Source organism: Brassica napus, chromosome A9, assembly GCF_020379485.1.
Source record: "Brassica napus cultivar Da-Ae chromosome A9, Da-Ae, whole genome shotgun sequence".
Classification (NCBI taxonomy): Eukaryota; Viridiplantae; Streptophyta; class Magnoliopsida; order Brassicales; family Brassicaceae; genus Brassica; species Brassica napus.
In genome coordinates, this window is record NC_063442.1 from 12,872,967 (window position 1) to 12,890,095 (window position 17,129).

The following is a 17,129-nucleotide window of genomic DNA, read 5'->3' on the forward strand; positions in this document are numbered from 1 at the left end:
AGTTCATAAAATAGAGTGTACTGAAATGTGTTCTATGAAGAACAATATATGACTTATTCTTGGGTTCACTCCCTAGGGTGAACCTCTAGGTTCACCAACCAATAGGATTGTTTTATTTTATATTCGAAATCTTTTAAAAAAGGAAACAAAATATTTTCTCAAGCTATAGTTATATTATATTTTTAAAATAAAAAGGTTAAATTAAATAAATTAAAAAGTAGTAATTAAAAAAATATATTTTTAACATTCTCAGCAAAATACTAAACCGTAAATCCTAATCCCTAATTCCTAAACCCTAAATCCTAAACCATTGGGTAAACCTTAAACCCTTGGATAAATCCTAAACTTCAAATCAAAAACACTAAACACTCAAGGGTTTAGGGTTTAGGGTTTTAAGATTTAGTGTTTTTGATTTAGAGTATGAATTATCCAAGGGTTTGGAGTTTGCCCAAGGGTTTATAGAGTTTATGATTTAGGGTTTAGGGATTAGGATTTAGGGTATAGTGTTTTGCTGCCAACGATAAAATTTTTTTTTTTAATTCGTTTTTCTCTAACTATTATTTTTTTCTAATTTTTTTAACCTTTTTATTTTAAAAACATAATATATCTTGACAATATTTTGTTTCCTTTTCTAAAAGATATCGAATTTAAAATAATGAAATCCTATTGGTTAGTGAACCTAGAGGTTCACCCTAGGGGGTAGACCCAAGAATAACTCACAATATATATTGTGCTCTATCCACAAATAAACTTTCTTTTCAGATATTTAAATATGCCATAAAAAATTGTGTACTGAAATGCGTTCGAACCCAGATATTTAACAACCCAAAGCTCATATGCTATTAGACCACTATAGAGTGGTTAAATAATAAAAGTTGTGTTTTGATCGGTGGTTTTAAGTTCTGTGTAAACACTCTCGATAGTTTATATTCTTAAATTGTGATATAGTATAAACTGGTTGTGCCAAAGATAGAATAAGTCCATGGTTATAGATCGCAGAGAGTTGTCATTGATAAAATAGACAAATAGTAGATTTCAAAAGAAATAGAGACTATGTGCAGACCATAACATACCGAAAGGAAGAGAAATTAAGAAAGTGATGAAAATTAAAATAAACTAAAATAAATTTTGGATATACCCTTAAGATGCCGGAGAGTAAGCTTCTCCGATCTCCTCTATAAATTTCCTCCTTCTGTGAAACCACAATCACAACCACTTTTCCCTACCTCTCTCTATCAATAGGTTTCTCTCCTTTTGCCTCGTCCTTCTCCTTCGCCAACGTTAACACAACGTGACGGTAAGAGTAGTTACAAGTTTATTGTATCTTCATTTAGAGAAAAACTTTATTGTATCTTTATCCAAATTTCGCACACACTTGAAAGTATTTTATTATGTATATTTTAATAGTCTTACATTACCAAAAAAAACTTACAATTAAGTTTTGATTGTATTATCATTAAAAATACAATACTTGCAATAACAAACAAAAAATACACAGTATTAACTTTTGCAACTGAACGAAAACAGGAGAGACAAGAGAGGCTAAGATGGCTGAACAACAACTAGGAGTGCTGAAGGCACTCGATGTTGCGAAAACGCAACTTTACCATTTCACAGCAATTGTCATCGCTGGAATGGGTTTCTTTACAGATGCATACGATCTGTTTTGTGTCTCCTTGGTGACCAAGCTTCTTGGCCGCCTCTACTACTTCAATCCATTGTCGGAAAAGCCTGGCTCACTTCCCCCTCATGTCGCGGCTGCAGTCAATGGTGTGGCTCTCTGTGGGACTCTTGCTGGTCAGCTATTCTTCGGATGGCTCGGTGACAAACTCGGAAGGAAAAAAGTGTATGGTATCACTTTGATCATGATGATTGTGTGCTCTGTGGCTTCCGGTCTCTCCTTTGGTAACAAAGCCAAGGGTGTCATGACCACTCTTTGCTTCTTCAGGTACAATTATCATTATATACATACACATGATTTAATAATTATCTCATAGTGAATACACATGTTTTAAAAATTACTGGTTTAAACTAGATATGTCTAATTATAATATATTTTAACATACAATTTATTTAATTAATTTAGGTTTTGGCTGGGATTCGGTATTGGAGGTGATTACCCTCTTTCTGCAACCATTATGTCTGAATACGCTAACAAGAAGACTCGTGGTGCTTTCATCGCTGCCGTTTTCGCCATGCAAGGTGTTGGTATCTTAGCCGGAGGTTTCGTGGCACTTGCTGTCTCTTCCATTTTTGACAAAAAGTTTCCAGCTCCGACCTATGCAGTCAACAGGGCTCTCTCAACGCCTCCACAAGCTGACTATATTTGGAGAATCATCGTCATGTTTGGCGCGCTACCTGCAGCTTTGACTTACTACTGGCGTATGAAGATGCCTGAAACTGCTCGTTACACCGCTTTGGTTGCAAAAAACATCAAACAGGCCACACAAGACATGTCCAAGGTCTTACAAGTGGAGCTTGAGATGGAGGAAAGAGCAGAGGATATCGTTAAAGACCCTAGACTTAACTATGGCTTGTTCTCCAAAGAGTTTGCCAAACGTCATGGTCTTCCCCTCCTTGGATGTACCTCCACATGGTTCTTGCTTGACATTGCATTTTACAGCCAAAACTTGTTTCAAAAAGATATCTTTTCGGCTATTGGATGGATCCCAAAGGCAGCAACCATGAACGCAATCCACGAGGTTTTCATGATTGCTAGGGCACAAACACTCATTGCACTTTGCAGTACCGTCCCCGGCTATTGGTTCACGGTTGCATTTATTGATATTATGGGAAGGTTTGCGATTCAGCTAATGGGTTTCTTCATGATGACCGTCTTTATGTTTGCGATTGCCTTCCCTTACGACCACTGGATCAAACCGGACAATCGTATCGGTTTCGTGGTTATGTACTCCCTTACCTTTTTCTTTGCTAACTTTGGTCCAAACGCAACCACCTTCATCGTACCGGCTGAAATCTTCCCAGCCAGGCTAAGGTCCACATGCCACGGAATATCAGCCGCAACAGGCAAGGCCGGAGCCATCGTGGGAGCTTTTGGTTTCCTATACGCAGCTCAACCACAAGACAAGACCAAGACGGATGCAGGATATCCACCGGGCATCGGAGTCAAGAACTCTCTGATCATGCTTGGTGTCATTAACTTTGTCGGTATGCTCTTCACCTTCCTTGTCCCTGAACCCAAGGGAAAGTCCCTTGAAGAGCTCTCCGGTGAGACTGAGGTTGAGAAATGATTAAGCCGTAATATTTTCAATTGTATGTGTTATTTGTTTGTGTCGTTCTTCTTATACTTGTTTACTTTTTGTGATGTGTGACGTGATAATCGTAATGGCACCCATGCTTTTGTATAATTCGATCATATTTTTTTCGATTAAATTTTATATTGATTAATCAAAGAATAATGGGCATTTACAAATGGAGTTTACTATGAGCAAAAATATAATGCAGAGAAAAGAGTAGGAACTACAATCAGTTAACCAAAGTGAATACTAGAGAAGATCACCCTGCAAAAACTTCAAACCATCGGCGAAGCAACCCCTCAAACTTAAGAAAAGATAAGAAGTAAACATTTGTGTAAATTGATTCTCTTTAGTTTGTAACTTAAAAATCTGTTACTACTTTCTTTAAGAAGTAAACATTTGTGTAGATTATATTATAAGAAAATTGAATATTTACAACTTATAAATTAACCAATTTTTATACAAACAGTAGAGCCAAACTGCAGTTTTTAACTAAATACTCTACCTTATTATTCACAAAAGAAAAATGTATACTCATAAATGAACCTAATTTTAGCAACATATTCATGTTCTTATTTGTATATAAGTTATGTACATTACATATCATTTTTTTCAAGGTGATTTTTAACATTTTAAATCTCACTCTTAGTCTCATTATTTGTATATGATCTTGCGTAGTTATAGATAATCAAGCTTAATCTCTGTAAATGTCATTAATACATATCTACTCTATTAAAATAGAATCGCTTAAAAATCTACTGTAAAAGATCATGGTAGAACCATTTCATAAATAGTTAATATAAAGGTTTTTAGTGTAATTTAAACTCCCAACTATTTTTAGATCGGATGAAAAAACATCAACTAAAATTTTATGGTTTTAAACCTTCAACTATTAAACCGTTAATGCTGTTAAACCCTCCGTTAACAAAGTCATCTTTTTAAACGAAGACCCGTTAAATTGAAACGCGTCGTTTAATATAAATAGAAAAACGACACGAGATGCTTACAATCAACTGATATTTTAGTGATTTAAATACCAACTATTTTTAAATCGGATGAAAACCCTTCAACTAAAACTTGAAGTTTTAAAACCTTCAACTATTAAACCTTTAATTTCTTTAACTCTTCGTAAACAAAGCCATCTTTTCTGAATGGGGAACAATTAAATTGAAATGCAGTGTTTAATTGAATTTTAACCTAGAATTTATCAAAAAAGTGAATTTTAAGTAAAATTTTGAGTGTGAAGAAATGTATAATCTAGATTACTTAACATTCCAAAATTCACCTTTATAAAAACAAATGAATAGGACAGAAATAATTAGGATTAAAAACAACTAAATTTTTTGATTTATTTCACCTTCGATGGTTCTTGAAAAGTAAGAAGAACCCTAATTTTTTTATTTGAGGATGAATCGTGATTGTCCCTGCCCAATGATAAAAAGGGGTTTAAGCATCTCGTGTAATTTTATATGATTAATTGAAACACTGCCTTTCAATTTAGCGGTCCCCGTTCAGAACAGACGACTTTGTTTACGGAGGGTTAAAGGCATTAAGGTTTAATAGTTGAGGTTTCAAAATATAAAGTTTTAGTCGTAGGTTTTCCATCCAATTTAAAAATAGTTGGAGGTTTAAATCACTACAATACCCGTTGATTGTAAGCATCTAATGTCGTTTATGTGATTATATGAAACGATGTCTTTCAATTTAACGAGTCTCCATTCAGAAAATATGATTTTGTCAACGAAGTGTTAACGACATTAACGGTTTAATAGTTGAGGGTTTAAAAACATAAAATTTTAGTTGAGGATTTTCCGTCCGATCTAAAAATAGTTGGGGTTCAAATTACTAAAAAATTGTTTGATTATTTACATCAATTAATCTAACATATACATCAAATCTAACAAAATATATTTTCTAAAACAAACAAATGTCCATTTGCTATTGAATTATTAATATTAGCCTCAGATTAGTTTAGGCTTTAAAAATGATTATCATGTGTGATGTTTGACCAAATAAATTTGTTAGTTTAGTTATAGCTTCATACTCTATAATTTGGTTTACTTTATTTATAGGGGTTTTAGTAATTAAACCCTAAACTAAAGATGAATCGTAAAAAAAAACCTCAACTAAAAATTCTGTGAAATAAACCCTCAACTTTAATTCCTATAACATATGTTACCTTCCATCTAAAAAACTGTGAAACTAATTTATAAATGTTTTAAAATCTTTATTATCATATATACATTGTTTTAGATTGATATAAGCCTTTAAAACTAATTTATAACTTTTAGTACATTACTTTATAACCGATTATAAATTTTAATAAATATTTTAATACTTTTACATATGATTAATATGATTTCACAATGATTTTATAAGTTTTTACAATTTCTGCTACTTGTTAGGATAAAATTATATAACATTATTCGTGATTGTAATAAAAAATAAAGTAATACAATAAATCAAGAATAATATATAAAATTTATTATTTTATTGAATAAGAAAAAAAAATATAACGTATTTGTTCAGAAATCAATGAAAATAAAATAATCATCCATTATTTTGGGGGGATAGGGGAAAGTATTAGCCGGATGACGGAAATCATGAAAATAAGAAAAAGTGTGTTTTACTATAAATAGAAAAACTGACTTCATGGATGAATTATCGTCGATACTATTTAAGACTTATTATAACTTAAGAACTTTAAATTATTTGATATTTGACAATGATAATATATACACATAAATTTTCTTGTATCACTAATGTCAAATATCAAATAGTTTAATATTTTGAAGTTTATATTAAGTTGTAAGTAGTGTTGAAAACTATTAATTTAGGATGTATAAATTAATTTTAAATTAAATTAATGTATTAAAAATTATAAATTATTTTTACAGGCTTATAAGTCAATCTAAAATAATGTATAAATGATAATAAATATTTTTAAAAAAATGAATGACTTTTACTGATAAAACCTCTCAACTATTTTTGAATCGTAAAAAAACTCTTGAACTAAGTTTTCAATATTATAAACTCTCAACATATAAATCGTTAACGTATGTCACCCTCCGTCACAGTTTTTTAGAAGGAGGGTAACATATGTTAACGGAATTGAAGTTGAATGTCTATTTCACAGAATTACTAAAAACCCTTATTTATATCTATTCATATATTACACATATGATTAAACCATCCGACTTATACTTTATTTTTATTTATCACAAACATATGATTGGCAACATTAACATCATTAGCTAAGATCGAACATCAAATTTTCTGATTTTATGGGTAAACTCCACTAGCTAAAATTTTATGTTCATGATATACACATTAACATCATTAGCTGTGGCATTCCAATCCATTTATGGTTTAACTTACACATTACATACCAACGGATTATATCTTGCCAAATCGTCTTCTAAAAAATAACGCTAAACAGAGATTTGTCAGATTTTAAACAAATTTCAAAAATATATGATATCAAATTATTATGTTGATAGAAAACTATTTGTAAATATATAAGTCAGTAAGGTATTTTCACAAGAAAAATTAACATATCTTTTAATATATCTTTTAAGAAATAAGTTTTTGTAAATTGATGATATTTTATATATTTTCAAATTCTTTTTCCCAACTAATTTAAAAAATATCCTAATACTAACTTATCCCACTTCAAAAACAAAGTGAGAATATTCTGTTATGGAGACATTCACTTCATTTTATTCTTTTTATTTTTAATTCAAGATTTACAAACAATATAATACTAATTTATAAATATTGTTACTAGGGGTGGGCGTTCGGGTATCCGTTCGGGTTCGGGTCGGGTATTTCGGATTTTCGGGTATTTCGGTATAGAGGTGTAGAACCCGTTCGGGTATTTCTGTACTTCGGGTCGGGTTCGGGTATTTTTAGTTCTGTTTCGGTTATTTCGGATCGGGTTCGGATATTTAGATTTTGAAAAAAAAAATTAAAATTTTCATTTTTCAAATTTCTTGTATTTAAATATATAACTTTCACTTAACTATTTTTTGTATTTTTAATAGATTGAATGGTTAATAGATTTGTACATAACATTTTCAAACTAAAAAGACGTTAATTTGGTTATTGTTTTTAAATTTTGGATGTAACTTTTTGTTAATTGTTGAAATAAAAAGTTTGACATTTATTTTAAGTGCATAGCAAATCATCTTCTACGTAATTGTATGTATATCATATGAATTTAAAGTATGTGTAGTATCAATATAAATATTTTATATAAAATAAAAGATGTAAATTAAAAATATAAGGTTAATTATACATATGTTCGGTTATCTTCGGATATCCATTCGGGTTCGGATATTACCCGTTCGGGTTCGGATATCCAATCTCTCCTAATTTAATACCCGTTCGGATATTTTGCTACTTCGGTTCGGATTTCGGTTCGGGTTTTTCGGATCGGGTTCGGGTGCCACTTCGGATTTCGGATAAAGTGCCCACCCCTAATTGTTACCGTGATAAATTTATTTAATATCTTACAATATATTTTGAAATCATAATCACAAATAAATTGGGAGTATCCAATATATTTTAATATCTTTGAAAATGTTTAAACCTTATTGATTATGAAATCGCTATATATAGGCAAACACCCTTATTAAGTTTCTATACTTTCTCAAGAAATCCACAAAAATATAAATTTCACACTCCTAAAATATGGGTACTTGGGTAGTAAAAGAGCTGTTTTGTACCTTAAAGATGATAAACGTTTCAAGACTGGATGACGGAAGCATGTTAAGGTGATTCATTCGTGGAAACAAAACATTAACTATGATGGAGATACTCTTCAACAAATAGAAAATATTTGCAGAGACATGCGCATCAAACTCTAGTTTAGTAATCCTCCTATACATTAAAAGAGAAGTCACTTTAGTGATTTCTGATGACGTGTCGTTCATAGGTGAAGTTCCAAAAAAATGTTATAATTTGATTGGTCGATTGTTTTTAATTTTTATTTATTTAAACTAGATCTAAAAATTTAAGGTAAGTCTAAAAACATTTAACATCACTTGCCATATAATCTAAAGAATATTACAAATAACAATTTATGGCAACTAAATCTCGAAATTATAGAAAGATTAATAATGTTATATTTTATTACTTTTAATATTTATAAACTATAAAATATAATGAACAAATTTTTATATAAGATAATTATAATAGTTTTATATTCTACTTGATGAATTGTATTTGAATATAATTATATAATAACTATTTTAAATATTACAAAATCCAAACATTTTTATTAATATGATTTTTAAATTATTTATCGTTGTTTACAGAATAAATTTATCAGAATTTTAAAATTATTTATATAATGTTATAAATTATTTATAAAAATATAAACCCTACTATATATTGATTAAGAAGTCACATAAGTGATTTTTATTACATGTTGATCATAAATGAACTCTTCAAATTTTTATAATTTGATTGACCGATGATTTTTAATTTTATTTATTATAATTATATCTAAAAGGAAATGATAATTCAATTACCACTTTCCAAATAATCTACATAATATTAGAAATAATTATTTATGGTAACTAATTGTTAAAACTATGAAAGAGTAATAATGCGATCAATTTTTTTATATATTTATAAATTACATTAAATAATACACAAAAATGTTTATTTGAATTGATATAATGATTTTATATTCCTATAGAAAGAATTATATTTGTATATAAAGTATCATAATAACTATTAATGTCTAATAATTCAATGCATGCTTTATAAATCATTTATAAAATTATAAATACATTTATAAAATTATAAATACATTTATAAAAATCAGACGTTTTAAATTATTATAAGAGGTTCTAAGTCATTTATAGAAGCTTATACATTTATTTATAAAATGTATTTTGAAAATTTATCCTCCTATTAAAATATTTTGAATTTTTTTTCATTTTAATGGTAAAATTCCTCAACTATGTTTACTTAGTGTAGAAACCCCTAAACTAAATATTTACTGGTAGTAATAGTAATTATGATCTATCAGAGCTTAATTCATTAAATAAAGTTAGTTTAGGGAGTTTTTCGTTAAATACTTAGTTTGGGGGTTTTTACCCAAAGCAAACTTAGTTGGGGGGTTTTAACGTTAAAATTCCTTATTCTTTTCTTATTATCTATTATTTAAATCCTTATAATGGAATTTGTTTGATCAAAAACCAGTTTCAATCAACTGACGAGATATCTTCTTTCCTAATATCATGCATTTAATATTTAAATATATATATAACAAGATTTGAGTTATCAAAATTATGTATATATTATAACCAGAATATTTTTAAAAATTTATTTATATGAACATAGTATAAATATCAATATGTAACATCAAATATTTCATATTAACCATATACATGTAACATAAGTATTATATAGTTGTAAATATAATATCAATTTAATATTAATGTTAATGTCCGCACATGCGTGCGGACGGTCCACCTAAGTATTAAACATAATGTTTTATTAGAAACTGTTGTCGCTATAAATTCGTAGACATGACGCGTGCTAACAACCCTCCATATTTTTCTAAGTAGTTGTAATACGGCTTTATACTTTTCGAGTTATTCTATGATTATATACATATTAAAAATTAACAGAGTTACTATATCTTATATTTAATGTTCTATATATATTTTTATTTCTAACTATTATATTAATTAATAAAACAAAGCCATGATTTTATTTGTACAATGAATTAAAATAAACATGATAGTTTTGAAATAAAATAAAAATGATAATAGCCAGGGGGTAAAGCCAGGATATCCATTATGGGAGCCTCTGTACCCCATTATGGGAGCCTCTGTACCCGTAATATTAATTTAAATGTAATTTTCTTGTAAAGGATTATAGAATTCATATAGTACAGGTGGAAAAGGGGTGTGTTGTACCCATAACAACCCAAGTTTTTTTTATGCTGATTTATTATGACATTACAATTATGAAAAATATTACATAGACGATTTAACAACCGGTAATACTACCTGCTTTATGAGGATCTACGCCTAACTACATCACCTGAACCGTCCTATGAAGATCCACGTCTGACTGGATTTACTTGCACCATGTTGAAGATCCCTTGTAAACTTTTCTTTCGTAGTCTGCAGTAATAAATCGCTATTTCCGGGACTTGAAACCTGGATTTCCTGTATTCTGCAATAAATTACATAGTCTGGGATTCGAACCCCAGACCTGGGTATAGAAGCCTTTAGACCTTAACCATTAGGCTACGGTGCTTCCACAACAATCCAAGTTTGAAACTACCTTTTGACTGTATTTCAATTTTATTATCAATAGTGTACCCAGTAATTACATATCTTGGATTCGCCCCTGTTAATAGTTCGTTTTGTGAAATGCATAGAGTAATTATTTAAAAGGCCGCATATTTACTTTTCCCACCTTTTCGGATTATAATACACAAGAATATAGAAAAAAATATTAGGTATAACTAGAAAATGTAATAACTTGATTATGATAGTGTTGTGCGGCTGCACTAATCATAAAATATTATCACGCACCACAGGGATGGCAATCAAAGACCTGGACCGCGAGTCTGGCCCGTAAAGGCTTGCTGCGAGGCGGAATTGGGCCTCCATTTGGTAAACCAGCAAAATTGCAGGCCTCGCGGGACGGGTCGAAAGCGGGACGGGTTGAAAGCGAGATGGGCTTAACCTGCGGGATTTTGAAGACCCGTAACCCTAAGTCCCCATTTCTGCTTTCACCTAAAACATTGAGAGAGAAGGCGATTCGACGTTATGTAGCTCCGGTGATGGTGGTTTCAAGGTCGATGATGCTTCTGGTCTCCCAAGCGCCTTTGATCTGCATCGGTGGAGCTTCATTGAGTCATCATAAGAAGTTTGAAAATTCACTTTCCACCGAAGAAGAAGATCTAGTTCCCGCCATGGGTTCTTCATAGTTTTGCCTATATGTATTTGTTTTCATTATCATACATTTTGGAGTTTTAGGTTTCAATATATATTTAACTGACTTCTATTATTCTTATTTGCAGAAGATGAAGTTGATGGTGAAGAAGAGAAATTTTTATATTTTTGTCGCTTGTTGGTGATAAAGATGAAGAACAAAAAGTGTGATTGGTGTTTTTTTTTTGTTTTGGGATTAACATCTTTGATTTGGTGTTGGTTTTATTTCATTTTGGATTCAGAAAACTAAAGCATTTGTTATGAACTTATAAGTTATAATATTTGGATTCAACAACTAAAGTATTGCTTATTTTAAAAATGTTTGGAGTCTAACAAAAGTAAATAAACTAGTGTTTTGATCCAACTAAAATCTTTAACTAACAAGTGTATTGCATTATCCAGTTCAATCCTCGACTAAACTCACTTACTGATGCGTCATGAAACTGATAAAGTGTCCTGAATCATGTCTTGAAGCGTTTAGAAGTCATATGTCCGTTTGTAATTATATGTCTTGCGGGCCGATCCGCAGAAGCCTACATGTTTTATGGTATAGATTTGGTCAGCTATTTTGAAGACCGCAGTCCGCGCGGATCTGACTCGCCATGACCCGCTCGAAGACAAATCCGCTGCGGGACGAGACGTATGAGAAGAATCAACCTATTTGACATTCCTAGCAACACATTGACTTTTTGGCAATTGATGTTGTGATCGTTACAGCTATCAAAATACTCCACATATTTGCTATACCTTAACTGTAAAACTGTTTTGACTAATATTGATGTTGAGTATATACTCTGATGCAAATATAAAATACGTAGGACACAGCTTGCAAACATATCCAGTATGTATATATGTTCAACATAAATCGATTTTTATTTCATAGATTACTTTTTGTGCTCTTTTTAATTATTTATAAAATAGCTGAATTCTATAGAAAATGATGTTTTTATTTATTTGTGATATATGTAGGTACCTTTCTTCCTATTTTTTTGGTCAACATGTAGGTACCTTTCAAATCAATAGAAAACAAATAAGGTGGACTTTAGTACGGATGTACGTGATAAGATAACTCCTTCGATGGTTTCTTTCACATTTCCACTAAAGGAAGTGGTAAATGAAAGGAAATTGTAACATGTCTCCACGAAATTATCTTTCAAGGAAAGTCAACTAATTCTTTAATTAGTAAGTGTTAGAATAAAAATCGAATACGCTTTGAGGGGAAAAAACAGAATCAGACTACCTTTTACAATGTAACTGAAAATACCAAAATATTAAAATTCCCAGTAATTACAAAAGACACGTAGCTTCGCCGACTGTCCACAAAACCGATATCGGCATAAGAAGCTCTTGGAAGCTTTTGGAAGTTCGTTTTTACAATATGTCCGAAAAAAATATTTAATGACATATTACGATATCACTTCTAATGCCTTTTTTTTTTTTTTGATTTGGAAGCTTGCACTTCAGTTTTGAAACTTAGGCTTCCAATTCAAAAGTGATATATCCTCTTTTTATTATCTGAGGAGGATCGATAAAAAATAATTTTGGCTTTATGTGTTTATTATATGTGTATTATTTCTTAAGTGTCATTGCCACATACTCTCTCACTTCATTTTTTTAAAAGCCCTTTTTTCAACTAGACTAATTACAAACAAATGTCACTGGTCATTACATTATAATATAAGATTTTCGATCAACATTACATTACATTCGGATTAAAAAAAACGAATATTTAATTAAGGCAACATTTAATTACCATTCAAAGAGAGACTTTATTGTTTATTCGAAAACTTAGAATTGGTTCATTTAAATAAGGCAATAAAATATACGTGTGTTTATAATCCTTTACGCTTGAGTAAATAATTGGTTCTTTAAACTTCTTTATAATCTGTTCTTTACGGTTTGAATTGGTTCTTTTAGCTTGATACGCCGATTTGTAAGAAAATATCATAACCAGTATTGCAGTTCATATCTAATCCTGCAACAAGTTAACCATGTTTATCATAATGTTTTGAAAAACTAATATGAGCTTCAAATCGTTTTATGATCTTTTAGATTCAAGTCAACGAAAATAATTGATTATTTCCAAAACTTAATGCTTCAAAATTTAAAGGAAACATAATTGATTTGATAACGGGATCGAATATATTATACAAAAAAAATTTGAGAATGTTAGCGTATTCAAGGAAACAAAATTCTTAGAATTGAAATACTTTCTATATCACAGATTTAACGAATTCCAAATTGTCCATCTTTCATTTACACTTACCTTAATCAACCGGAGAATATTTGTGAAATTACGTTTGCGTGACTAGAACTTCATTTTGTTACCTATTTGATCATATGTATATCTTGCTAATATTTTTCATCTTCCATAATAAGACCGACTTAAGAAGGTTACTAACATTGATGGATTTTCCAAAATTGTCTTCGACCCCACTGGTGTTCCAGAAATTGATGCTTTACGATTGAGGTAATACATGCATTCACATATTTTGTTAAATAATGTTTTTAATTTCTCAAGATAATCTCTTTGCTATTGCTCATAATAGGATTGCAAACGAAGACTTCTGAAGACATTATTGACAGCAGTTATTTTGTCTCTATTTTTCATTTTCTTTTATTTTCTGATATATTGTTCCTTTTATATTTTATTAGACTATTGCTTATGTTTCATTTAATCTTATATTTATAATTTACCTTTATGCAAACAAATATATAATTTAATTTTAAAGTCCATCGCATATAAATTTATATTGACATACTAAAATTCTTAGCTATAACCCATACTTTCTTACATATATTTTTCTTACTATGACTTTAACTTTTATTATTTCTGCATATTAAAAGTTATAATACTTTTAAATCTACTCGTTCCGCGCAGGGCGCGGGTTATCACCTAGTCGTAATTAAATAACAAATGTAACTTTATTTTTAATTAGCGTAGCCACTGGGGAAAACATTATGTTTCTTCCTCTTTGTTGTTTTTTTAGAACAAACATTTATTCTATTACTTTAAATTTGAAGTGATCTAGGTAACTAGATCAGAATAGAATAACTGATAAAATAAAATAAAAACTTATGAAAAAATCTTTCAATACTAGCTAAAAAGTCAAAAAATTCATTTTACACTCTTGGAATGTAAGAGATCTTGAAATCCAGAAAATACAGTTGGAAAGTCTTTATCACCTTCAATTATGCTGCGAAGCTCGGCTATGGATGAGAGTCATTTATCATTGCAATCATGTCTTTGTAATCCGTCCAAAAACTCTAATATGTTGAATGTTGAAGCATGATTTTCATATCTCATCGTAGTGCTTCCAATTATGTATGGAAATCAGCTTCTAGTCGTTTTAAGTTTTTCCTTCCCATAAGTTAAATCTTCCTCTTCTTTTACCCAGTCTAGTTTGTTGATCAATATTTAAATATGTTATGTTGATATATCAAAAAAAATCATTAGTCCAAAAATATTGTCATATTTGGTTTACATAACATTTTTTTTACATAACATGATTCTAAGAGATTCATGCATGATTATCGTAAACCATTGAAGAATCACAATTTATTCGTAGACACACCATCGTAACGAGGATGGGGTCAGCTGACCCCATGATTTCTAATTTTTTTTTGTTTATATGTTAAGTTTGTTAGCATAAAATGTAAGATTTGGTTAATTATGTACAATTGACCCTTTGTTTTAAGATTGAATTAGAGTTTATCTTGCACGTTTGTGCGGATATAGTTTTATTTTATAAATAAATAATTTTGGTATTATCATAAATGCTTTAAATAAAAATATTTACATTTTAGCGTAATATATTATATAACTCTATATTCTTATTATTTAGGTCTCTTTTTATTATTAATATATAATTATTTGTTTACTTTGTTATCAATTATTATTAGTTAAATATTAATATATTTTTGAGTTCCATACAATAAATTCACAATCTTAAATAATCAAATAGAAAATCTATTTCAAAATATGTTTTTTAGTTTATAGATTTTGCATCCGATACATTTTTAAAATTCATTTAAGGCTTGACCGGTGTTGCCGCTATTTTGTCATTTACAACAATCAAAATAGTGCAGTGAATCGCTTTTCATTGTTCTGAACCTCTCTAAATCAAAAGCTTGTTCCAGTTTGCATTTTTTGGTTGCGGGCGGTTGCGGAAAGGTAAATAAAAATATTTAGCTAAGAGTCTATATAAATATAAATATAAAAAATTTAATTAATTTTTAATGGAGATAATATTAATAGTAATATATATATTTAATTTATGTTATAAAACTGTAAAATAATTTATTATAATTGTTTAGACAATAATAAATATACATACATAAACCAATAAAATAATATTTAAAAATCTAATACTAGGATTTATAAATATAATTTTTATATGTATTATAATAATATGACTTTTAATATATTATAATTATATAAATTTTTAATATTTTAAATTTATTATTAAATCACTGCTTCATTTGATAGTCAATCAATCATAAATATCCGCCAAACGCACTAATTTATAATAGATGTACCAGTAGTACAAATGGCTTAATACAATTAAAATCGCAACCATTCGCATCCATAAACTCTCATAGCTACACCTGCAACGGCTGCGTTTATACAAGTTTCACCCTTAGTTATACTATAGAGTTGATATTCGTTTAGAATAATTTATAGGGCAATTGTCAATAATAGCACCTTTTGAAGTTTATGTCTCAAAAATAGCACTAGAAGGAGAAAGTCACAAAAATGACATTCATTAAAGGGTAAAATATTTTTAATACCCTTGGTTTAAAATTAAATAAACAAATATAAATAAATAAAATAAAAACAAAAAAAAAAGAAAAAAAGAAATTTTTTTTATAGTTTCAGATTATATGTTTTCAGATTCGAAATTTTTATAAATTTTTTTTTGAAATGTTTTTTCGAATTTTTTATTTATTTTTTTTTTCAAATTTTCTTTTTATAATTTAAAAATACTTTTTGAAACTATTTTTAAAATTTTTATTTTTTATTTTAGTATTTATTTTTTATAAAATTTTAAACTCTAATTCCAAAACCTCACCCCTTATCTCTAAACCCTAAGGTTTGGATTAATTAACCTAAGGGGTATAAATGTATATTTACCTCTTTAATGAAACCTATTTTTGTGACTTTGAACCTTGAGTGCTACTTTGGGAACAAAAACTTGGTTTGGTGCTATCCTAGTCTTTTTCTCTAATTTATATTTGCATGTTGTGTTTAATTTTTTTTAAGTATATATTATTTTAGTATATTTCAGTATTGTATAGTAAATACATTGCTCTATTTAAGTACTTTATCAATATAAGATATTTTTGAATGTTGAGGTTATAAATTTTATGTTTTTTGGTTATTAAATAAAGATTTCAAAATATTATATTATTTTTCAATTTAAAAACATTATTTTTGTGTTACATTTCAAAAAATATATACTTTAGCATCTATGGTTTTATATTTTTAATAAAATTTAGAATATTACCACTTTGAGTTTGAAATCTTTATTTTCAAAATTTTACATTTTGGTCAAGAAATTTGGAAACTACACAATTATTTTGAGTTTTGAGAATTATATGAATTTAAGTTTTTTCTAATAGCTTATTTTGTAAATAACACATGAAATAAAAGTTAGTTTTATACTTTTGTATTTTATATATAATCATTTTAGATAATATATTGTTGTGAGTTTTAAAATTTAAAAGATGATATGTAGTTCTAGATATAGAAGTTAAGATACGTCAAAAAATTTTTTAATTAAAAGCATTACATAGTTTATGAATTTTAACTAGTTTTTAATATTTTATTTATGTATTTAAATTAAATCATGCTTTAAAATAAAATAGGTTAATATATCAGTTTAATATACTTTATTTATTTAATTCA

At 28.8% G+C, this 17,129-nt stretch overlaps 1 protein-coding gene across 1 annotated transcript; it reads left to right on the forward strand.

The window, feature by feature from the left end:
* Positions 1-1,108: 1,108 nt before the first annotated feature.
* Positions 1,109-3,717, forward strand: LOC106364327 (probable inorganic phosphate transporter 1-3). Its single transcript, XM_013803931.2, has 2 exons — positions 1,109-1,948; positions 2,087-3,717. The coding sequence occupies exons 1-2, from the start codon at positions 1,548-1,550 to the stop codon at positions 3,249-3,251; spliced, it is 1,566 nt and encodes a 521-aa protein (XP_013659385.2). The 5' UTR covers positions 1,109-1,547; the 3' UTR covers positions 3,252-3,717.
* The last annotated feature ends 13,412 nt before the right edge of the window (positions 3,718-17,129 follow it).

Excerpts from the sequence above, each read along its gene's own strand:
- LOC106364327 (XM_013803931.2), top strand. The coding sequence starts at position 1,548 with ATGGCTGAACAACAACTAGGAGTGCTGAAGGCACTCGATGTTGCGAAA. Across the intron at positions 1,949-2,086 it reads ACCACTCTTTGCTTCTTCAG|GTTTTGGCTGGGATTCGGTA; the intron begins GTACAATTATCA and ends TAATTAATTTAG.